Source organism: Hemiscyllium ocellatum, chromosome 2 (assembly GCF_020745735.1).
Source record: "Hemiscyllium ocellatum isolate sHemOce1 chromosome 2, sHemOce1.pat.X.cur, whole genome shotgun sequence".
NCBI lineage: Eukaryota > Metazoa > Chordata > Chondrichthyes > Orectolobiformes > Hemiscylliidae > Hemiscyllium > Hemiscyllium ocellatum.
This window is the reverse complement of record NC_083402.1, coordinates 52490734-52514894: the sequence shown is the minus strand read 5'-3', so window position 1 is coordinate 52514894 and position 24161 is coordinate 52490734. Positions and strand designations below refer to the sequence as shown.

General features: G+C 39.7%; 1 protein-coding gene across 2 annotated transcripts; it reads left to right on the top strand.

The window, feature by feature from the left end:
- The first annotated feature begins 777 nt into the window (after positions 1 to 777).
- On the top strand, positions 778 to 24161 carry LOC132823132 (arrestin domain-containing protein 3-like). 2 transcript variants are annotated; one of them, XM_060836681.1, is made up of 8 exons: positions 778 to 1295; positions 5174 to 5255; positions 6175 to 6322; positions 7544 to 7646; positions 8450 to 8706; positions 11076 to 11238; positions 20788 to 20942; positions 22048 to 24161. In XM_060836681.1, exons 1-8 carry the CDS (start codon positions 1016 to 1018, stop codon positions 22111 to 22113), a joined length of 1254 nt encoding a protein of 417 aa, XP_060692664.1. In that variant the 5' UTR covers positions 778 to 1015; the 3' UTR covers positions 22114 to 24161. The 2 variants fall into 2 exon arrangements, with proteins under 2 accessions (XP_060692664.1, XP_060692673.1); XM_060836690.1 differs by lacking the exons at positions 778 to 1295; positions 5174 to 5255; positions 7544 to 7646 and having other exon boundaries at positions 6238 to 6322.

Below are 24161 nucleotides of genomic sequence, written 5' to 3'. Positions count from 1 at the left end.
ATGCTGCGTGACCTCTGCGCTTTTCCAGCAACACATTTTTCAACTAAAGAACATTTTAAAAAACTAGATGTGTAAAAGAAATGGCGTACGTACGAGATCAAACATAAGGCGGGGAAAATCCGATGTTAAACCGGGTAGAAAGGAAACTAAGTAAAAACATGTAAAAAGATCCTAACTTTTTTTATTGTAAATTTGGAATTAGCTGTTACATGAAATAGCCACACGATGTCGACAAGGTGCAGAAGACTGACGAGGGAAGAATCTCATCGAACATTATTTGGGTGCAACTATTGCAGCAACCGTTATTATTATTTTGCATTATGCTTCAACGACGGTTATGTCTATTTTAATGTGCAGACTAAATCATCCAAAGTCCATTCATAAAGCATTGACGAATAATGCAAGTCAAGAGGGCTGCAGATGTATGCGACGTGACCCATGTGCTACTGTAACAAGCCGGGGAGTGGCGCTAATTCGAATACTCGCCCTGTGTGTTGAACTGACGGAATTAATTGCCTTTTGTAATCGCGTTAGCACACAAAAAAACACAGAATGATATATTGCGGCGGCTGATACTGTATATATTTTTTAAATGGTGCAAATAAAAAATATGTTTTATATGTTTGTCCCCTGTGCTACTTGTTTGCTTTGATGAAGGTAAAAGACGAGCTTTAAGGGGGAATGACCTCAATCAGCTGTTGATCAGCTGGCACTAGCTCTAGACTCAAGGCGGAAGCAGGGTGAATCATGCACAGGCGCACTGGGGTTGTTTTTCACAAAAACCGTTTTAAGTGAGGTGGTAGGTATGATATCCCCGTCTTTTGTACAGACCAAAAGCTGGGCAACAGCATCTCTGACTGTCCAAATCCAGATGCTCCTTTTTAATATCGCAGTGGTCGTGCCTGCTGTTTTTGCAGCTAAAGGCACTGATCAGTGGTGAAGATCCTACTTTTCAGATCTTCATTTTTTTTGTACTTTTTTTTATAGTCACGTATATCTGCATAGATATATAACCATGGTGCTGGGAAAGGTGAAGAGTTTTACAATAAGCTATGACTGTCCTAATGATAACAATATACCCGTCTATGCCAGCGGAGATTCAGTCTCTGGACGGGTGATTATAGAAGTTACTGGTGAAATCAGGGTGAGATCTCTTGCAATCCATGCAAGGGGACAGGCGAAAGTGCGCTGGACAGAATCGAGAAATGCTGGTTCTAATACTGCCTATACTCAGAACTACACTGAAGAAGTAGAGTATTTCAACCACAAAGACCTTTTAATCGGACATGATAGAGGTAAGCTTGGAACTGTAGCAAATAATCTTTATGGTCTGAGAGTTTGTATTGTTTGAAGTCTTTGTGCAGCTTACTGTAACCCTACTGTAAAATGTGAGCAATGGAGCTCAGATTGTACAATCTTTTCAGAATGGTGCAGTTTTTATGTCATGAAACGTTGTTATCATTAGTATTAAGATAAAGGTTTAAAATTGCATTTGACATAACTTCATAGATGTAAAAGTTCGATACCCTGTCACTCACCTTTCATTGCCAATTTGTTTGCCACAGGGTGGCTAGCAAATGTTTTAAAGCAAATTTTCGTGACAATATCTCGTCGATTTTTGTTGTAATTCTACTGCACCGATTCATAGCGATTCATAGGGATCCCTTATTATTTCTGTTCATGACCGTCATTTTGTCATTAGTGAAAGAAATCCAAAAGATTACATTATTGAATTCTAACGACAATTTCATCCACCTATTTGTTTTTGCCATTTAGTTTAGAAACCTACTGTATAAATTGCAATAGAAATGAAATACCTTAAGGTCTTTTCAAAATTGCAGTGTATGCAGTGACTTCCAGACTAAGTCCTTGAATTTACATTGCGAAGATGTTTTCGAAAACTGATTCTTTTATTTTAAAAACTTAATCAAATGATTACTAAATTGATACAATGGTGATATTTAATCTCTGTGATGTGCTATGTAGTTTACAGTAACATTATTCGACACCATCACTTAGAGGTGCCATTGACATTAAATTGATTTTATTTTGTAGATTTCTGCAATGACATCGCTTGACCCAATATTATATTTGTAAATTATATTAAACAATTGCAAATCTATTGTATATTCAGTAATATTCAAAGAATGGGTAGCTGTTTTCCTAAGTTTCCACCCTTTGTTCAAAGCGGTTCAATCCTGTTTGGGACAAGCATTTGGGGGAGGGAGGGGGATGTGAGTCTTCTCTTCGCTCATTGGTTTACATCGTCAGATGGTGAGGATGACTTAATGCTATTTTGCAGGAAAACAATTTGCAACAGCTGCTTTGCACCTTCGTTATACATCTATATCCCCAATGAAAATATATATATTTTTTCCTTGACATGACCTTTTTCCACATTCGTGTATAGTTTTAGGTCTCATACCGTACCAATTCAATATGCAAATCTCCCACGATAAAATTGCATTATTTCAATCTAATTTCTTGGAAACCTAAAAGAATGTGAACCCGCAGCATGTCCTCTTCCCCCCCCCCCCCGCACATATATGCATCAAGCTCGAACTCCCTGGAGGAGGATCAGTTAATAAGAACACGACTGATTATTTGCTTCAACCCTGCTGACCAAAAAAGCAGAAATTATACAATTTTATTTCTGGTTTCTTAAAACAAACGTGAGATTATATAGTTTGCCCGGTATATCATGTAAATGATTTGCAGTCGCCGTTCATTCAACTGTAGTATAATTTCTACCATTTTGCAATGAAGTTTGGTGTTACCAAGTTTCTGTCGTTTAGCTTGGCTTTGTTGCATTTGCTCCTCCCCGACCTGCTGATTGGCTCCTCTGTTTGTTAGACTGTTGCTAAGGCGCCGTTAACTTCAGATTGGTCAGTGGAACAGTCTATCATGTCGTTTACTCTGCATCAGTGATCTGCTCAAAAAAAAGCTTGAGTTCAAGGCCTTTTTATTTGAAAAAATGGATGGATTTAGTAAAACAGAGACGTGGCAGAAATGCATCGTTAGATTGTACTATCGATGTACAATTCCTGAGAATAGTTGCAATTCCCCTTTTAATTGAATGTATGGAAGTCCATATCAATCGTATCTGCGATTGTCAAGTTCATAAAATAGGGTTTCGAAGTCACCTGATCATTTTTGGAAAAAGAAGTCCAATGACAAGACAACAAGGTCTCTTTAATTTTAAAACAAAATCCCCTTTCTACAGTATATGCATTAAGGAGGAGTTGCAATTAATCGAGCTGTGTGTGTGTGTAGCCCCTCCCTTTCCTTCCCTTGGTGTTGTTCCAGCTCCTGTCTGTATCTGTCTCTCTCTGAGCAGGCTGGGCTGGGCTCTGTGCTGCTGATGAATACCATGTGGTTGCGGCTGCGCTGGGCTGTTCGCTCCGGTTCAGGCCGGCTCTCTCCGCTGTCTGCTGCTGATTGACAGCTCGCTACTTGTTTACCGCTTCGCTGCAAAACCCGAGCGTGCTGAGCTGGCAGAAAAAGGGGACAGGAAGAAATCGGCATTAAACCACGGCCAGAACCTTGCAGGGAAATAAAGTTGCACAAGAAAGGGTTTCAAATAGGAATTTTCAGTTATTTTTAATCATGCAACTTTTTAAAAAAAAATGCAACTTTTATTTTTTTTAGTGCAACATTATTATTTTTTACCATGACCACGCTATGAATGGGAATTGATTTTAAAAATGCACTGTTAGGATTTTGCACGTTCCGTGTGATTTGACACTTCATTTTAAAAAAAATACACATTCCTTATTAAAAGTTTAATTTCGTTAATGGTATGGGGTGGGAGTCCCAATTCTAGTATTACAGGTGCAGTGTTCGAAACGACGCTGTCAGTGAAGAGAAGCCAGCATCAGGTTGCTGTGGGGTTATTTTATTTTAAAATCCGTGTGTCTGACGGTAAATCCATGACTTAGCAATGGAAAAGGGCTCAAGGTAGTTGAGCAGTCACGTCATTGCGGAGAATAAGAAAGGTCAAACTGTTTATCCTTAAAAATAAAAAACCTCCAAAGACTCGATTGTAGCTGTGCAAGGGTGGAGCTGCTCGGACCTTGTAGCTTCTGATAGGACCACTTTAAACAGCGCCTGAGATCGCCTAGTAACAGTCAACCTTAACTGTACCTTCGCCATTTCCTGAAGAAGTAACGTCCTCAGTGCTAGGAACCAACAGGACAAATTGTTAACTGCATTATCTTAATCTATTTATAGGCAGCAAGAACACCACTACCTTTTGTTCCGCAGTTTCCTACTTGAACATCAAGTACTGGAGTATTAGACTTAAAAAAAAATAATACTCGTCTACATTTAGACTATTTTGCTAACGAAGATTATATAATTGGCATTTAATTGCTGCAGCCTATCCATTTCAGCATTCAGTTACAAAAAGCCCTAAGCATTCCAAGAGCACTGTAGTATGCCACTCAATTGTATCAAACTGTTGCCAACAGTTCCCAACTAAGTCCCTCTTGGCAACTAGGAACAATGTACATAAATAGCAGATTTCAAACATCACCCACATTCTAAGAATTTATCTTTAAAACAGGAATTTTCAGCTATTTGTACAGTTTATTAACAGTGATAACAACTTGAATTAGAGCAAGACATTCTCATTTAGCTACATAGTTCTTATTGAAGTCCACTATGTTCCTCATGAACTGTACCAATTGCCTTTATTATATTAATATCTTGAGTATTAATGTCTGGAAGTTACATCAGTTTTATGATTAGATTAGGCCCAACAAGTCCACACCGACCCTCCAAAGAGTAACCCACTCAGACCCATTTTCCTCTGATGAAAGCACCTAACACTATGGGCAATTTAGCATAGCCAATTCACCCAAACCTGCACATCTTTGGACTGTGGGAGGAAACCAGAGCATTCGGAGGAAACCCACGCAAACACTGGGAGAAAGTCACCCGAGACCAGAATCAAATCTGGGACCCTGGTGCAGCAGTGCTAACCACTGAACCACCGTGCCGCCCTGTGCCATTATATTCCCCTAAATTACATCTGTCAAAAACGGATTGTGTTACAAACTAAATTGTTGATAGATTGGACACTGAATACAAACCAACTGATAATAATTAATGTGTATATCTGCATGATTCAAATTATTTGTTTGCTACTTCACAATATTTAATTTTTTTTCAGATGATGATGATTCTGAAGAAGGTCTCACCACTATACCTTCAGGCAAACACGAATACCCATTCAGCTTTGAGCTTCCACAGATGTAAGATTTGCATTTTTCTTTGCAATTCTTGTTTTCATTGCTCAAAGTATTTTTTTAAGTGTGTATAATTGTAGGTTTATGTCACTGATCTTCTTGTTTCAGTTTTCCCTGATTCCTTGTTCAAAGCCCATTTTACTTGAGTGAGATTTTTATAAAGAAACCTGTTGAGTCCATTTCATCATGCCCTTTTCACATTAACAATCCTAATATCTTGCCAACACAAATATTTTTTCATGTGCTCATTTCTGGCCACCCCAATATTTCTAGTCCCCTATTTCCCTTAATCCTCTCAGTCTAGAAATCCATAGAATGCTCAACATGGAAACAGATTTTGGTCAAATTGGTCCACAGCTGTTGTTTTGTGCTGCATGTGACCCTCTTCACAGCCTCTTCCTTTAATTTTCAACTTGTTTCTCCTTCATGTTGACCTAGCTTCCCCTTTAAGCACAACTTGTCATGTCTGCTTTGTGTGGTAGTGAGTATTGAATATTGTCTATTATGCAAATAAATAAGTCTTCTCTGAATTCTCCAGTGCATTTATTCGTGATTATCTTAGAACATATATCTGTTTTCTTCATTTATCTGGACAAAACCTCTTGGCATTTATCATATCAAAGGGTCATTAAAATGAAATTTTCATTCACCCATTAGACATTTCTCCCCATGTCCTCTTCCCTAGCTCAGTTACATATTTGAAAGTCTTTGTTGGAGACTTGCAGTATGATGAAATAAGACTTCTGAGGTATTTTGCAATCAAAATTATTGCAAGGAACTAAGCTCCTGTGTACTTTTGAAAGACTTTCTTCAGTAACTTCTAATTGATTGTCCAAATTTGGTTAATCTAAACTTGATTCTGCTGTTGTTAATTAGTACTATACTGTGTTTGGCCATTCCCTTATGATCCTTTTTTCTTCTGCAGACCATTAGCTACCTCTTTTGAAGGCAAATATGGCAGTGTGCGCTATTGGGTGAAAGCTGAACTGCACAGGCCATGGATGCTGGTAATGAAAGTGAAGAAGGAATTCACAGTCTTTGAACACATTGACATTAACACTCCATTGTTGCTGGTATGTGCTCGAAACCTTTGCAAACTTACCAGAATTCTATAGATTTCGCCAGACATGGACATTCATAATTCAATGTGAAAGGATTTATAAGTTCCCAATAATTGAAATCAACTTGCTGCAGTAGAACAAAACAGTTATTCTCTAGGTGAAACAGCAAAACTACAATCATTAGAAAACATCAGAGAAAAAATATTGCTGTTACAATTGTTGTGAAACAATTGCAGTTTTAGCAAAACCTAAATCCTTACATTTGATATAGATTATTTTTTAAACTTGCAATAAGATAATAGCTATTGATCAGTAATTTTCTATCAATGACAGTGACTATATATAACTTGAAATTGTGCTACAAATCCTTCTAAGAGATTAAACAGTTTTTCTGAACATGAACACTTTTAAAACTGACACGATCGCTATCATTTAAAAAGAAATGCCATGTACTTCTCTTTTTTTTGTTTTAAAACTCCAATTCTGATTAATTTGTTGTGAAAATGATGCCAATGGTTAAAATTTTCACATGAAGTTTGGTTCAGATCTTCAAAATAAACTTTGAATTAAAATATAATTTCTCCACCACCACACCCCACATTAAGTTGTACAATTGTAACTTTTGGTTCACAACATCAGCTACAAGTGTTTGAGAATGTACAGTAAAAGGGAAAGCGTACCAAAGTAAGACTAAGGGGTCATCATGACTATGCTACATCCAATCATTAATTGCCATATACAAGCATTTCCAAGGAGTACGTCAGAACAGAATTTTTACTCAAACAATGCATGTTCTTAAATGGATTTTAATAACAATGAATACATTTATGATCATTCCTCTAAATACTGACACTAATTTCCCCTTTTTATAAATTTTCATCGAGGTCTATGGGATTTTTGACAACAATGGTCAAAACTTTGTAAACTTCACAATAAATTGAAACTCTTCTGACCAGTGGTGTTTCAATGTTATTAATTATAACTTGTCCATTAAGGGTGGTGGGATACTGTGCACAAAATGAGACTGAAATTAAGCACTTTTGTGCATTGTGAAAATTGATTAAAATGCCTGTAATAAGATTCTCTGTATAATCATTAATATCTTGCACTTGAAAGTGTATAGCAGAGATTTTTCAGGTATTTTGCTATTACTATAGCTCCATATCATCCTGAGAGACTGTCTATTCTGAAGGGGAGCAGGGGTATTCACTGTGCTTTCTGTTCTTTTCACAGTCACCACAGGCAGGCACAAAAGAGAAAACTCTTTGTTGCTGGTTCTGTTCCTCAGGCCCAATATCCCTAAGTGCCAAAATCGAACGGAAGGGCTACACACCAGGTAAAAATCTGGAGCACTGAAAATTAACTAAATTCTCGGTCTATGCTAAATTAACTGATTTCAGGCGGGCGGCAGAATTGGTGCTACAACTGATTTCAGTATATATGGACTGAGACAGAAAAATTCAGCCAAGATTCTCGTTACAAAATTGCTATCCCATTATCCCTACTTCCAACCACCCTTACTGGAAAGTGCACAAATATAACGTTCTGTTTAGGAGAGAGTTAGGTTTGGCTGCATTTACTCAAACTTATCAAATTGCCTATTGTCAATTATTGCCCTTGCCAGGACTGAGCTGACCAATCTACATGTTTAGGTCACATACCATAACATCATTGGTGGTAATGGGACCATATATTGGTATGAGTTGCTGTTTCAGGAAAGGAAAGGAGAGATCTGTGCAGGGAAGAATCTTTCCAACAAGAACAATCAAATTTGTTTAATTAGTTTTGCATTCTATCAGTGCTTTTTCTTCCCCAAATCTTATCTTTTAATTACAATAAATTAAGTAAAATCTATTTATTTAACTCTGTCTACCTGTTAATGCATAACTAAAAGAAACAAAATGGCTGCTGATTTCCAAAGACAGTGCTGAGATCAATGCTACATTGTTGTCATTTTTAGTAGAAAGTGCCTTTGCCTCTGAAAGCACAAATAGCCTTAATACAGAGCTGATTAAATAGGTTGATTTTTTTTTGAAATAGGACTTCAAATTGCTACCTTAAATGAGACCAGGATGTTCCAGGTATAGTGCACAATATAATTTACATTTGTGTGTATATGGGTGTGTTTTTCTTGCACAGGTGAATCAATTCACATTTTTGCTGAAATTGAGAATTGTTCTTCCCGTATGGTAGTGCCAAAGGCAGCCATTTACCAAACACAGACTTTCTATGCCAAAGGGAAAATGAAGGAAGTTAAACATCTTGTAGCCAACTTACGAGGTGAATCACTGTCGTCTGGAAAAACAGAGAGTTGGAATGGAAAACTACTGAAAATTCCACCAGTGTCACCCTCGATTGTAGACTGCAGCATAATCCGGGTGGAATACGCACTGACGGTAGGTACTTTTTTGAATTAAAGTTTTGTGTGCTGGCATTGCAAAATGAGAACACTAAAAAACATTTCATTGGTAACGCCAGTCCTTCAAAGATGGAGGTTTACTGGCTATCACTTTTTTTTTCTTTCCTTAGTTTTTCCGCAACTATGATTTCTTCTCTTTGCCATACCCAAGTCCAACTCAGTACAACCTTTTTTTTTTGGTTAGGATGTTTAGTTTGTAGAAACATCTGAGAGAGGTGGGAATCCTGTCTCAGCCAGTTTCCCTGCCTTAATAGCCTGCTCAAGGCTGGGAAACTGGCTGTCAAGGAAGGCCCATGTATTTGTATGGGAAATTTTAATGGTCTTGATATTTTTCCTAACCTCTTTTAGGTTTCCAGCTGTAAGCTTGAGGAACGCAAAATTCCCCTTTCCCCAGGTAACGTTTGTGAATGCAGGTGTTTGTAAGATGAAGAGAAACAAAAATTGAATAAATTGTCTTTTTTTAATGTCTGTATGTGTTTCTTTCCCATTTAAAAAATTATTTTCTCCCTTCTCTAGATCACCACGCACTACATCCCGGCCAAGAGGGCGTGAAGGTGACCTGCTCCCAGGCCAATGCCGCTCTGTAACCGGCTGCCAGGAGGTGCGCGGGGTGACTTGCCCTGTTTTTAAAACTGTTAAAACATTTTTTTTTATTCTTATGGGGAGACAGTTAGCTTCCACCAATCCCTCCTCCACTGGCCCGGTTGAGATTGGTAACACAGACTTGGGAATAGTGTCATTTTATATTTTAGACCAATTATCCTTTTTCTTGGAATCTGCCAGTTGACAATTCTGCTGTTTTTTTTTATTGGGCTAGTTCATTTGTAACCATTCTAGGGTATGTTGCTGTGATGTGTAATATATATTTTTTTAAAAAAAAACTAACATCTCTATTCATGTTCTTCTGCAAACATGTGTGAGCTTGAGGGTATTGTGGTTTCCTGCAGGGAATTTAGTAGCAACTGTGTCATTAAAAACCACATCACCTGTTGCTGTGTAGTCAAATCAAAACTTTCCTTTCTGGACACTGGAGCAATTCATTCTAAACATTTAATGATAGCCCATAGTAAAACTTGGGGAAATTGTGTACTAGTTTATTTTCCCTCCTACGTTACAACTGAGCTCATGCAACACATTTAGACTTCCTGATGGGTGAGGCATTTATATAAAGGGATATTCTTTTTAAGTGTTGTTTCTTTTGCATTTTAAAGAGAGCACACAAGCAGCGTAGAGGGGAAAAACTGTACCAAACCAGAGCATAATGTTTGTAATTTGATTATTCAGTCCTGGCCTGAGTTATTTAGCTGATTTCAGCCAGTTTATTAGTTTGAGTGTCTTAGTGCATCTGGCTGAGAGGAAGTAGCTGCTTTGGGGAGGGGGGAGGGAAATCAATTGTAGTTATTTCCTGATCACTGTTTGGTAACCTCCACAACCATGTCAAATATGAACATCAGTTGGAAATAGGATTAGTTTTGGTTATCCCCTTTGCCATTGAACAGCCGATAACTGATTCCTACCTTAGGATCTTAACTGAACTTTAGTGAGATGTTGAAGGGTATCTATAGACTGTTAGATGATCTGAGTCACTGACTTCCATGGAAGGAGAAGAAGAGACTTGAAGGGGAACCTTCATTTTGAAACTTTTTATTCCAATGCGGAATGGTTCAAAATGCACACATGTAGCATGATTCTGCAGAAACCGTGCAAGCTGGATGAATTGCAATTGGTAATGGCATCTTTTGAAGGATACCAATGTATTTCTGAATCACCAATGTATTTCTGAATACAATTTTTGTAGTTTAACTTGTGTCTTTTCAATAACGCAGCATTACATTAAATTCCTGTGCTTTATACCTAAACTCAATGGGTTAATGCACATCATGGTATGTTATGAAGCTGTGCCAACCGTAAAGCTCATGTTTTGATTCCAGCTCTGTCAAGTTAGGTGATATCTGCCAGGCATTGGCGAAGGCACTACTTTGGCCTCGATGGTTCCAGGATTTGGGCAATGGTGCTTTTCTTTAAAGAGAAAACAAAACTGCTCAGCTTGCCCACTTCAGATTGGTATCCAAGAACCATGTTGGAAGTGCATGTGCATGGATATATAATGGAAACTGGATTAGTTGGACCCCAATAATGGAATCGCACACTGACCTTCAATATCCTGGTGTTCTTGTGAAAAATATGTCACTGGGGTGAGATACCAGAGGGCTGTACTGGTAGCATTGGAACCATGCTCCAGCATAAATTACCACCTTCTGAAGAGGAGGGGTAAGGGGAGTACATTGGAAACAGATGCAAAACGGAGTGTCTGTGATTAAAGCTTCTGACTTTTTTTTATTTTAGGTCTACGTGGATATCCCTGGAGCAATGAATTTAACCCTGAATTTACCACTAGTTATTGGTACCATTCCATTACATCCCTTCGGCAGCCGAACATCGAGTGTCAGCAGTCAGTGTAGCGGGAATTTGAATTGGTTAAGCCTCGCACTGCCTGAAAGACCTGAAGGTAAGAGTGAGTTCTGGTTTGAAAGAAAGCACAATCAATTATGGGGCAACTCCCCTTTGATCAGCTGGTACAAAGAGAACAAAGAAAATTTATAGCCCAGGAACAGGCCCTTTGGCCCTTCAAGCCTGTGCCGATCCAAATTTACTCTCTAAACCTATCACCCAGTTCCCAAGCATCTGTATCCCTCTGCGCCCTACCTACTCATGCACCTGTCCAGATGCATCTTAAATGAAACTATCATGCTTGTCTCTACCACCTCTGCTGGCAATGTGTTCCAGATGCCCACCACCCTCTGTGGGAAGTACTTGCCATGTGTATCCTCCTTAAATTTCCACCTCTCACTTTGAAACAGTGACCTCTCACTATTGAATCCTTCACCATGGGAAAAAGCTCGTCTCTATCCACCCTGTCTATACGCAGACACTGGGAGAATGTGCAAACTCCACACAGACAGTCACCCAAAATAGGAATTGAACCTGGGTCTCTGGTGCTGTGAGGCAGCAGTACTAACCACTGAGCCACTGTGCCGCCCCAAAGAATAAGAATAAAATGGTTTGGCATTTTCCTTAATTCTGCTTGCTAAAACTATTTCGCCTACTTGATTTCTCGTTTAAGACTTGTCCTACTCTTCCAATATTCCGCAAGGCCCTGATCTGTTCTTATCTGCCTAGGCCTTATGCATGCTTCCCTTTTCCTCTTGGCTAGTTGTACAATTTCTCCTGTCATCCACGGTTTACAAATCTTGCCCTTCCTATCCTTTGCCTTCAATGTGACATGTCTATTCTGCACTATGTTTGAAAGCCTCCCACATATCAAATGTGGACTTCCCTTCAAATAGCTGTAGAAAGACCATCTGATGTAAAAGTAAACTCAACAAACTTCGTGTCCAAGGTTGGGTCACTGACCTGGAGTTAGCTAACCTAGATTGTGATAAGACTGTATAGCACTACAGTTGGCAAAAGGACAGATTTAAAAATAAATCAGCAGGGCTTAGTGTTCCTGGAGGCTATCCAATTGCATCTGTTGGAAGACCTGAACATGTGAAAGTTTGGATTGAATGCAAAAGGATGTGCATTAACTGAACGGAAGCAGCTATTTGCTGATAATGCCCATGCCAGCCAACAAGGAGCTATTCAGTCTAACTGTACTTGCTAACTCTTAGTCTACAGTTTTTTGTAGGTTAAGATTTCAAGGGCATATCCAAAGTACTTATTAACATGACATGTCGGTGTCTGCCTCTACTGCCTTTTCTAGGCAGAGACTTCCAGATCCCTGTCGTCTTCTGGGTGAGAAATGTTCCTCACAAATACCATATAAACCTCCTAATTCTCATTTTAAATCTATGCTTCGTGGTATAGACCCCACAACCAAAAGGGATGGAGCCTTCCTAGTCACTCTCTATCTAATGTTTTTTGTTACGATTATGATTTGATCTAAGGATGTGGGTATTGCTGGTGAGGCTAGCATTTATGTCCCTCATGAATTGCTAAGGAGAAGGTGCTGATGAGCCACCTGCTTGAACTACTGCAGTCCTTGAAGTTTGAGGGCTCTCTCAGTGCTCTGAGGGATTTGCTGCTGAGGTGGGTGGAGTTCCAGGATTTTAACCCAGTGTCAGTGAAGGGATGGTGATTGTAGCTCCGAATCTGACATCTAGACCCCTCCATGTTATGCACTTCAGTTAGTTTCTCCAGTTCGCCAACATTTGCAAAAAGCTCCACTGTACCCTCACTCATGTAATCAGACTTTTTATGACAATGCATTGACCAGAACTGCCCTTGCTACTCCATAACCTTTCAACTTTTATCCTTCACGCCTCTAATAATACCTAGCTGTCTTGACCACATTATCAACCTGTCCAACAACCTTTTAGGAACATTGCTGCTTGGTCCTTTCGGCCCTTTGATCTTGATCTGCCCTATCACAAAGTTATTGTTGATTCAGTTGTGCTCCCAACTCCACATTTTGTTTATCTTTTATAACCCTTGACTCCCCTGTCTATTTGACTGAGTGAATTTTTTTTAAAATTCATTTTAAAAGTGAAACATCTCTTTTTTAAACCCATGTTCCATATTCCTAATTTCCTCCTCAAAGGGAAACATTACCCATTCCCATCCCTGATCCCTGTATCCACACTATTGAGTCTTCTCCAATATTATATCTTTTAAACAAAGTCACTTCTCATTTTTTGAAACTCCATTGTGTGTAGACCCAACCTGTTCAACCTTTCTTTGCAAAAATAAGCCCTGCATCCCATAAACACTGAACATTTCTCATAACTGCAATTAATTGCACAAACATCCTTTTTTTTCCCCAACAAGGCCCTGAGCAGCTGCAAAAAAAACTTCCCTATTTTTATATTGCACTCCCCTAACATAAATGCCAATGTTTTCATTTTGTTTTCCTGATCACTTATTGTATGTGCTTAGTAACTTAATTGTGATGAATGTGTCAAGGCTTCCAGATCTCTCTCCATTTTAAAAATACCTTTTTTTTTCTCTATTCTTCCGGCTAAAGTAGACAACTTCATGTTTTTTGACATCACATATGACCTGTCAGTTTTTCTTTTTGCTCACTTGCATGACCTGTCTCTTTCTCTCTCCCTTTGCATACATTCTACCTTCTCTTGACAAATTACTTCAAGACTATAAGATACAGGAGCAGAATTAGACAGTTTGACCCACTAAGTGTGCGCCACCATTTGTTATGGATGACGTATTTCTCAATGTCATTCTCCTGCCTTCTCCCCATAACTTTTGATCGCCTTACTAATCAAGTACCTATCCATCTCTGTCTTAAAGACATTCAGTGACTTGTCCTCCACAGCCTTGTGTGGCAATGAGTTCCACAGATTCACCAGCCTCTGGCTGAAGAAATTTCTTTTTGTCTCAGTTCTAAATTAAGGTACCTTCACTCAGATGCTGTGACCTCGTCTTTTCCATGATCATTCTGTACAGGTAGCTGAGTATTCTGTAAGTTTTTCAATGAGATTTCCCCACCCCCCGCCTCAGCAAAATCCACCCTGAACTCCATAGATTCATAGAAATGTACAGCACGGATACAGACCCTTTGGTCCAAGTTGTTCATGCCAAACAGATACCCTAAATTAATCTCATCCAGTTTGCCAGCACTTGGCCCATATCCTTCTAAATACATCCTCTTCATGTACCTATCCAGATGCCTTTTAAATTTTGCGATTGTACCAGGCTCCACCACTTCCTCTGGCAACTCATTCCATACACACACCACCTTCTGTGTGGAAAAAAATTGTCCCTTAGGTCTCTTTTTAAATCTTTCCCCTCTCAGTTTAAATCTATTCCCTCTAGTTCTGAACTCCCTCACCCCAGGAAAAATACCTTGTCTATTTACACTATCCATGCCCCTCATGATTTTACAAACCCCTCTGCCTCCAATGTTCTAGGGAAAACAGCCCCAGCCTATTCAGCCTATCCCTACAACTCAAACCCTCTAACCCTGACATCACCATTGTAAATCTTTTCTGAACCCTTTCAAGTTTCACAACATCCTTCCTGTAGGAGGGAGACCAGAATTGTGCACAAAAGTGGCCTAACCAATGTCCTGTACAGCTGCAACATGACCTTCCAACTCCTGGGAACATTCTTATGAACCTCTTCTGCGGCCCCTCCAAGACCAGCAGATTATTCCCACATCGCTCACAGCATTGAAATGTGGTCTGACCAGAGCCTTATACAGCCTCAGCAATAGAACCCTGTTTTTTTTTGTATTCTCGTCCTCTTGAAATGAATTCTTATATTTGCGTTGCCGCCCAACCCTGCCTCCAGGAGAATCCTGAACATGGACTCCTGTATTCCTTTGTGCTGCAGATTTCTGAAGCTTTTACCCATTTCGAAAACAGTGTTTGCCTCTATCCTTGCCACCAAAGTATGTAACCTCACACTTTCCCACATTATATCCATCTAACACTTCTTTGTAACCAAAGGAGAAAATGCTAGAAAATCTCAACAGGTCTGGCAGGATCTGGAAGGAGAGAAAAGAGCTGATGTTTCGAGTCTAACTGACCCTTTGTCAAAGCTTTGTCCACTTCTTTGTCCACTCCTGTTACAGCCTCCCCTCTTCTTCAGTACTACTTGCTCCTCCACCTATCTGCAAACTTAGGAACAATTCTCTCAGTTCCTTCATCCAGATTATTCATGTCATACATTTACAATGTGGTTCCAACACTGACCCCTGTGAAGCTCCATTAATCATCAGCTGTTATCCTGAAAAAGACCTCTTTATTCCTACTGTCTGCCTGCTGCCAGTCAGCCAATCCTCTATCCATGCCAGTGCCTTACCCCTAACACCATGGGCTCTCTAATTTGGCAGCCTCCTGTGCTGTACCATGACACAACATTTCTGAAAATCTAGATAGACCACATTCATTGGCTCTCCTTTGTCTGACTTGATCATTACTTCCTCAAAGAATTCCAGCAGACCTGTAAGGCATGACTTTCTCTTGACAAAGCCATGCTGACACAGCCCCATTTTATCATGCACTCTGTAATCTCATCCTTTAATAATGGACTCTTAAATTTTACAAATGGTTGAGATCAAACTAACCAGGCTATCATTTCCTGTCTTTCACCTCCTTGCCTTTTTAAACAGGGAACTGCACAAGCTCTTTAGCTATTGCCTTCAGAACTCTAGGGTGTAGTCCATCTGATCTGGGTGATTTATCCACCATTAGACCTTTCTGATTCCCCAGCATCTGCTCCTTACCAATGTGCTCCATCTCTCCAGCCACTCCACTCACCTCTCCCCTGATTCTCTTGAAGTTCTGATATGTTACTGATGTCTTTACTATGTGACTGATGCAAAATGCCTGTTCAGTTCATCTGCCAATACTTTGGTCCCCATTACTATTTTCCAGCCTCACTTTCCAGTGGTCCAGTGTCCACTCTTCCTTCTGTCTTACCTATTATAAATATCTTAAAAGAAGATTGCAAGAGGTTTTGTTTTTATATTACCACCTACTTTGCCCACATATTTCATCTTCTCCCTTTGTTTTAGTTGGGCTCTTCTCATTTTTAAAGCCTTCCCAATCCTCTGGTTTCACACCATTCTTCACCACATTGTATGCTACTTCTTTTGCTTTTATGTTGTCCTTGACCTGCCTTGTCAGCTTTGGTTGCTTTGCCTTCCACTTAGCATGTTTCCTTTTCTTAGGTGAATTCTGCTGTGCCTCCCTAATTATCCCCAGAACCTTCTGCCATTGCTGCTATACTGTCTTCTCTGCTAGGGTCCCTTTCCAATGAACTTTGGCCAGCTTCTTTCTCATGTCTTTGTAGTTACGTTTACTCAATTGTAATACCATTACATCTGATTCCCTCTTAAACCCTCAGATGAATTCTATTACATAATGGTTCACTGTCACCAAGAGGTTACTTCACCTTAAAGCTCCCTAATCAAGTATGCCTCATTACACATGACCAAATCCAGAATTATCTGTTTGAGTGGGGTCTAGCACAAGCTGTTTCAAAAATCCATCTTTGGAGACATTCCAGGATCTCTTTCTTGGGATTCGCTACTAACATGATTTTTCTCGGTCTACCTGGGTACTGAAGTCCCCGTAATTATTTGTAATAGTGCCTTTCTTCCATGCCTTTCCCTTACTCATGGGTTTTTTTCTTTTATCTTTCTTTAGCTTGTCTGAAAACTCTATAACCATAAGTTCTGCCATTCCTGGTCATTTTTTATTGTCTTAGCTCAGTCATAGCTGTAACATTTGGACAACTTTTTGTCAGTTTATGCTGTCCGTTCATCTGCCTTAACTGTATTTGAACCGCACACCATTTGGCACTGCCTAAGTCCCTCCTTGTTATCTTTGTATGATGATAAGACATGAGAGCAGAAGTAGGCCATTTGGACAATCAAATCTGCACCACTTTATCCCAGTAACACTTAGATTTGTAATCAGAAAGAGAATTCATCTACACTTCATATCCTTTACATTCCAGCCACACCTCTTGAATTAATTTAGTTGCAACTTCATTTCCAATTTTGCTTTGCTTTTTATGACCCTACTCTCTGGTTCATATTCGTTTGCCAAGTGAATTCAAATCTTTGGATGCAGCCTAGTTAAGACTCCTTGGGAGGTATATTTGTCCATAACAACTTGATGTACAACCCAGTCTGGCTTGTAGGTCTCACCATTACAGAAACAATCCCAAAACCATAGAAATTTAAAGCTGTCCCTCCTGCTCCATCTCTCTAGCCACATACTTATTGACTTTTTGTGAATTTTTAGCACATTCCAACTGCAGTAATCTGCAGCTGGCTACGTTTTTGAGATCTTATTTTTCAGCGTTTCTCCCAGATCCCTAACCTCTATATTCAGAACCAGCTCCACCTTTCTGTTTCGGTGGTTGGTGCTGAGTATGGAGCGTGTCCTTTAGCTTTCTCCTCAATGTCCTGTAGCCAGTCCGTGATATCTGTGATGCTGGCGCTAAGGAGTAACATCTAACAACCACAGAAGTGGTTTTCTATTCCTCTCCCTGTCTCATCTGCTACTATTGCTCTCTGCTCTTCCCTCTCCTCCCTGTATGGCTGAGCCACTCATGGTGCCATGGACTTGGTTCACGCTACACTTGGAGGAACCATCTCACTCAAGTGTTCTAATGGCAGGTGGAGTTCAGGAGAATGAAATCTTTCAGTTTTGTTGGAAGAATCAAAAGGCAGACTATTACTTGATTGGAGATAGACTTCAAAAATGTGCAGCACAGTGGAATCTGGGCGTTCTTGTGTCTGAAATAAAACGTTAACATCCTGGTGCATTAAGGAATTAAGGCAAATAGAAATTGTGGCCTTTGTTACCAAGAGATTGGAGTTTAGAAATAGGGGAACCTTGTTACAACTGTACAGGGTGTTGGTGAGGCTGCAACTGGAGTACTGTGTACAGTTTTGGTCCCTGTATTTTTTATTTAAAGAAGAGGTACTGGCATTGAAGGCAATTCAAAAAGATGCACCAGGCTGATTTTTAGGCTAAAAGGATTGATTTATCAAGAATGGCTAAAGAGGTTAAAGTTTACTCAAAAGACTGAGGAATGATAGAACATAGAACATAGAAGGATACAGCGCAGTACAGGCCCTTCGGCCCTCGATGTTGCGCCGACCGAATCCTACCTAGCCTATACTAGCCCAATAACTTGCAAATGCCTATCCAATGATTTTATTGAAAAGTACAAGATTCTGAGGGGGCTTGTCATGGTAGATGTTGAGATGCTGTTTCCACAAGTGGGAGAGTCTGGAACAAGGAACATGGTTTCAGAATAAAGGGCATTCATTTAAAACCGCTGTGTAGGTATTTCTTCTGAGGATAGTGACTGTCTGGAATTCCCTACAGAGAGGTGTGGAGGCTAGATCCCCTCTAGTATTTGAAGAGGTGGTGAGTACATTTATTTTTGATTATTGGGGGAGCTACGAAAAGCTGGCACAAGAAGAGGAATTGAGGATTGGGGTAGATCAGCCATGATTGTATAGGATGGTGGGACAGGCTTGAAGAGCTGAATGGCCTGTTCCTTTTGTTCAAATAATTCGTTATAAGCTCACTGACGCCCCAACAACTCAGTGACACTCCCTCACACTCTGCCTCCTGCAAGATCTCTATTCCATTCTTCCATTCTGTTGTTTTTATCCCCTCTGTTCTGATGTGTTATGATTGAGGTTGGAAGGGATGCACGGTTTCCTTTTTCTAGTCCCACTCTTCTGGCCAATTTGTAAGCCTGATTTGTTTCAAGCTCAATATTAAGAACAAGTCAGCCAGATTTCTTTACTTAACAACAAATAACTGGTTTACTATCAAAAACAAAGATGAGAAACTTCTTGCAAACAGTTTAGGTTATTCAAATAGATATCATAAAGTCATAGAGATGTACAGCACGGAAACAGACCCTTCGCTCCAACTCACCACTGCCGCCCAGATATCCGAAATTAATCTAGTCCCATTTGCCAACATTTGGCCCATATCCCTCCAAACCGTTCCTATTCATATACCCATCCAGATGGTTTTTAACTGTTGCAATTGTACCAGCCTCCACCACTTCCTCTGGCAGCTCATTCAATACACGCACCACCCTCTGCATGAAAAGATTGCCCCTTAAGTCCCCTTTATATCTTCCCCTCTTCCCCCTAAACCTACGCCCTCTAGTTCTGGACTTTCCCACCCCAGGGAAAAGACCTTTGTCTATTTATCTATCCATGCCCCTCATGATTGTATTACCCCCTCAGCCTTCGACACTCCAGAGAAAACAGCCCCAACCTATCCAGTCTTTCCCTATAACTCAACCCTCTCACCCTGGCAACATCCTTGTAAATCCCTTTCAAGTTTCACAAAGCCCTTCCTATAGGAGGGAGACCAGAATTGCATACAGTATTCCAAGTTTATGTTGCACATATAATCTACCTTGCCTAAAACAAAATCATATGGGTTGGTGAGGAGAAACAAAAAATGAAAACTCTGCCGAGTGCTATATTTAAAGTCTTTTGGCCAAATAATAATGAAACTTCGAAAAAAAAGGATAAGCCATTGTCTGAAATTGTTAGTTTCCAAAATTTATTTTGCACAGACAAGCTGATAGCATGGAGGTGTCTTACTATGGAAGTTATAGTTTACTGAATTCACTTTGCTTCAGAGACTGAGGCAGATTCCAACATTACAGTTGCAGAAGGTGTAACACTTACCTACCTCCTCACTGTTGAAGACCCCAAACACCCTTTCCAGCTACAGCAGCGTTTAACTTGTACCTCTCTCTCAATCTAGTCCACAATATCTGCTGTTCACAATGTGGTGTCCTTTGTATTGGCAAGACCAGGTGCAGACTAGGTAACTGCTTTGCAGAAAACCTCTGCTGTCCAGAGGAATGACCCTCGCTTTCCGATTGTTTGCTATTTCACTAAACCATCTCATGCTAACATTTCCATCCTGCACCTGCTGCAGTATTCCAGTACAGATCAACACAAGCTCCAGGAACAACATCTCATTTTCTACTTCAGCACTTGACAGCTTTCAGGACTCAGAGGATAACCTTTGTCCTCCACTTTGATTCCAATTTCTCTGCCCTCCTCCTCCCATGTCTTGGTCTTTCTCTCAGCAGAGCAGACCCATTTTCTTCTTTTAAACACGTCATTTATACCAACTTCGTATCTCAAATCATTAGCACTCCTGTTTGGTCTGGGCACCTTTGTCAGCTGTTCCATTCATTTGTCTTTCATGCCGCAAAGAAATGCCAAGATCTTCCACATTGTGGAGATTATTGGTATCCAGTGTCTGTGCTGTCATGTGAAGAGTTATATCTTGGGCAATATGCCAGTGAGTAACCAATAATCATGGAACTGTATACCAGCAAGGGACAACGTCTTAAGGGGAAGAAGATCAAAAAGAACAGCAGTCAAAAACAGAGCACTGATATGTATCACTAAGTTCCTGCTGTGTTCCAGGCACACAAAGTAGAAAAATAATGTGATCAAATGCAGTGGAAATGTCCCTCAATCCTAATTTAAATTAATAATGCATTATTATATTTTTTGTTTTAGCTCCACCTAGCTATGCAGAAATAGTGTCTGAGCAGCAGCGACGAAATAACCTGGCGACCACAGCAGTACGGGATGAGTTAGAAAGAGTTTTTGAGGGACCATTGTTTGCCTACATCCAGGAATTTAGGTACCAACCTCCACCTGTGTATTCAGAGGTAAGACCTTTCTTGAAAGATTTGTTAATTGGAGCCTGAGTGTACAGAATTAACATCATAGAAGATCTTGAGTAGGGCATATGAAATTAGAGTAGATTGAGCAAGCTGAACCATCACCAAACTAGATCTTGGTTATTCTAAATACCAAAAGACATTTGCACAAGCTTGTTCCTAACTGAAATCTGGACCCTGAGTTTCACGTAAAAAGATACATAAGAATACATCATTGACACACTGGGCAACAACTCCCCGAATCTGTGTGCACTTGATGCTATTGATAGCAAGCATGCAACTGGTTGTCTCGTTCTTTTTATGTACTACAATGCTCAATAGTTGGAGAGGGACTTGGTTAGCACAGTTCGCTGAACAGCTGGTTTGTGATATAGAGGTGACAGCAGCAGCATCAGTTCAGTCATCTAACCGAGGTTACCATGAAGGTCCTGCCTTCTCAACCTTGCCCCACGCCTGAGGTGTGGTGACCCTCTGGTTAAACCACAGCCAGTCAACACACTCTAATGAAGAGAGCAAGCAGCCCTGTGGTCCTCTGGGATTATGGCAACTCAACCATTTATTTGGAATAACTCTTCCAAAAAGCTAGTCTCACACAAACCGCGTGTAATAATCAAATTCTCCTCTACAATAGATTTGTTAGCTCCTTGCTATTGTGTGTTGGGCAATTTTGCACAGAGAATTTCGCAGAATCAAAACCGTCGAGCACATAATCTCGAATGCATGCGGAAACGAGCCCTGAAATGAAATTATGTCAGTTGTTAGTATGACAAAGAAATTTGCTTATAAATGACTGGCGGTTATTGTAGGCAGTTAGAATCATGCGGCACAGATGGAGGCCTCTCTGCCCATTGTGCCTGTGCAGGCTTTTTGGAAGAGTTAATTTCTCATGGCTGGCACCGCCTGGGTTGAGACATAGAGCAGAGGTCAAATCTGATCAGTTGAATTGCATTATAGTAAATGCAAATAAACTTATCAACTAATCACCACCGCATGTTGTGGTGAGCTGAATGTCTTGCCTGTTGAGAGCATTTGTGCACTGGGAATCTCTCCAATGATTTTTCTCATTGAGTTTTTTTTAAAATTTATTTTCCAGATTGATCCTAATCCTGATCAGGCAAATCAGAATAGAGAAGCAAATCCTTGTTGTTCCTCCCGCTGAGGGGCTTTGTGTGGCTATCAAGCCTCTTCTTTATATGATGGTTTTAAAATGCATTACTGCACTGTTGAAGACAGAAAACTCAACGCAAAGAGAAAATCTGTGATGTTTTATAACAGTGGCTAGACAGACACAACCTGTGCTAATAAAACCGAAAAGCTGTGGCCTGTGACGAAAAGCTGCTGAAGATGCCGAAGGAAATCGTAACTTTTTCACGTGGCATAGACAAGAAGCAGCTGAAGTGGACAGTGGCTACAGTCTGTTATGACATTCATACCATTCTCCTGGGGTTCTCGAACTTCACAGAAATTTGCACATATTATTCAGTGCTTGTGTTGCGCTTCATATTCCATTCAGTCTTGATGATGGCTGTTTTGTTTTTATTTTTGGTTGTGGTGAATTGTAGGCCACAGACTTCCAAGTTAAGTTTTATTTTGGTCTGGGGTCTGCACAGTTTAAAGATCAAGTCAGCAGTGTACAAAACTGACAATGCACTGATATTATGTAGCCTGGACTGTACCTGCTTTGCACGTGCTCAGTATTGTCTTCTCAGACAGGCCTTGCAACACCAACCTACTTGTGGCTTCTTTTAAAACATCAAATGCCTTCAAGCCAATATTTGTTGCTGTTTGTTCTTTTGCAGCCTATTGTAGTAGAATAGCAACTGATCAAAGACCTGGAATAAGGCTACAGAGAAGATTCTAGGTTAATTTTCTATTGACGGGAGACTGTACTTTGTTGTTACTCCTATTTGTTGCATTTCTACTATATACAGAGTAGTTTTGTGTTTCAGACTGCCTAAAACACTCAAATCTCAGGTGAATTTGTCACTTGCCAAATTGTTGGTATTTTCTTTTTTTTAAAAAAAATGTGTTTTGATTAAATTGCACTGTTAAACCAAGGGACATTGCAAAATATGGATGGATTTTTGAATTCCTTTTTCTCTTCTCATAATGCATTTGACCATAATATTTTCTGTCAACAATGAAGCATTACTTTATAACCCTTCCGTATTTTGTTCTCCTGTTCCCAGTGAAGTGGGCCAAGATTTTGGTCAACCTATTTTTACTAAAACAAACCTAAGCAATTCTGGATTATATGAAAGTCTGAAGAACCTAAACACTTTGTTTAGTATTAGATGCTACTTTGTTTCACCAAGGTTGAAACTTTTAGAACCAATAATGGGCATTTTTGTTGCAAAAGAAAGTCAAACTCTTCCAATTCGATCAGTCGTAGGATTGAGTACAAGTGGTCTTATTCCGCCAGTGGCCTTTTTGTAAAGAATACAAATTCAACTGACTATTGCTATTCTGTATTGACACAAGTGCAGCACAAACATGGGATAGATGTGGGAAAGGTTTGACTGTGGTATTTCTGCTGTGTATTGTTCTGCTACGTTGTGCAGGGAGGGCATTGAGGGTCACAACATTTGCGAGCACCCCGATTTACAAATTATTTTGTGGGGTAGTTGGCATTATAGGGCATTTGATGTTTCCATTTGGGCAACCTTAATTTCTTTTTTTTTTTTCAAAACTAGGGATCAACAATTGCTTATGCCTACAACAGGTATGAAACCTGATTCCATACAAGAAAAATTAACAAAAAAAATTGAAAAGGGATGGATCAATATTACTCTGCACCTGTCATTGGCCAAAGATGGCTGGCCATTACGAATGTTGTTAGTTTTCTTTGTTTTCAAGACCTTGGGTGCAGTTAATCAAATGGAGTTCGCAATACTTCAGGTGTGGATGTATTTGCTGAAACTGACTTGGTGTGAGAATGCTCATTTTTAAACATATATTCCTTTTTAAATATATATTTCTTAGATATTGATCAATCCCTAAGGTAAGAAAAAGAGGACTTTAGTCCAGTATTCAATTTAGATTCCTGATGTAATAATTAGGAATAAATATTTTAAAATCCAAAATGTTCTAGAAACCAAGTGCAATATTTAATGTTTTTTGTAAGGTTTTTTTCCTTGACCATGTACAGATCTTTTTGTTTTTGTTCTGTGCTGTAATTATCTTTGTAGATTTTGTTAAGGAGACATG

Excerpts from the sequence above, each read along its gene's own strand:
- LOC132823132 (XM_060836681.1), top strand. The coding sequence starts at position 1,016 with ATGGTGCTGGGAAAGGTGAAGAGTTTTACAATAAGCTATGACTGTCCT. Across the intron at positions 6,323-7,543 it reads TTAACACTCCATTGTTGCTG|TCACCACAGGCAGGCACAAA; the intron begins GTATGTGCTCGA and ends TTCTTTTCACAG. Across the intron at positions 20,943-22,047 it reads CTCCACCTGTGTATTCAGAG|ATTGATCCTAATCCTGATCA; the intron begins GTAAGACCTTTC and ends TTTATTTTCCAG.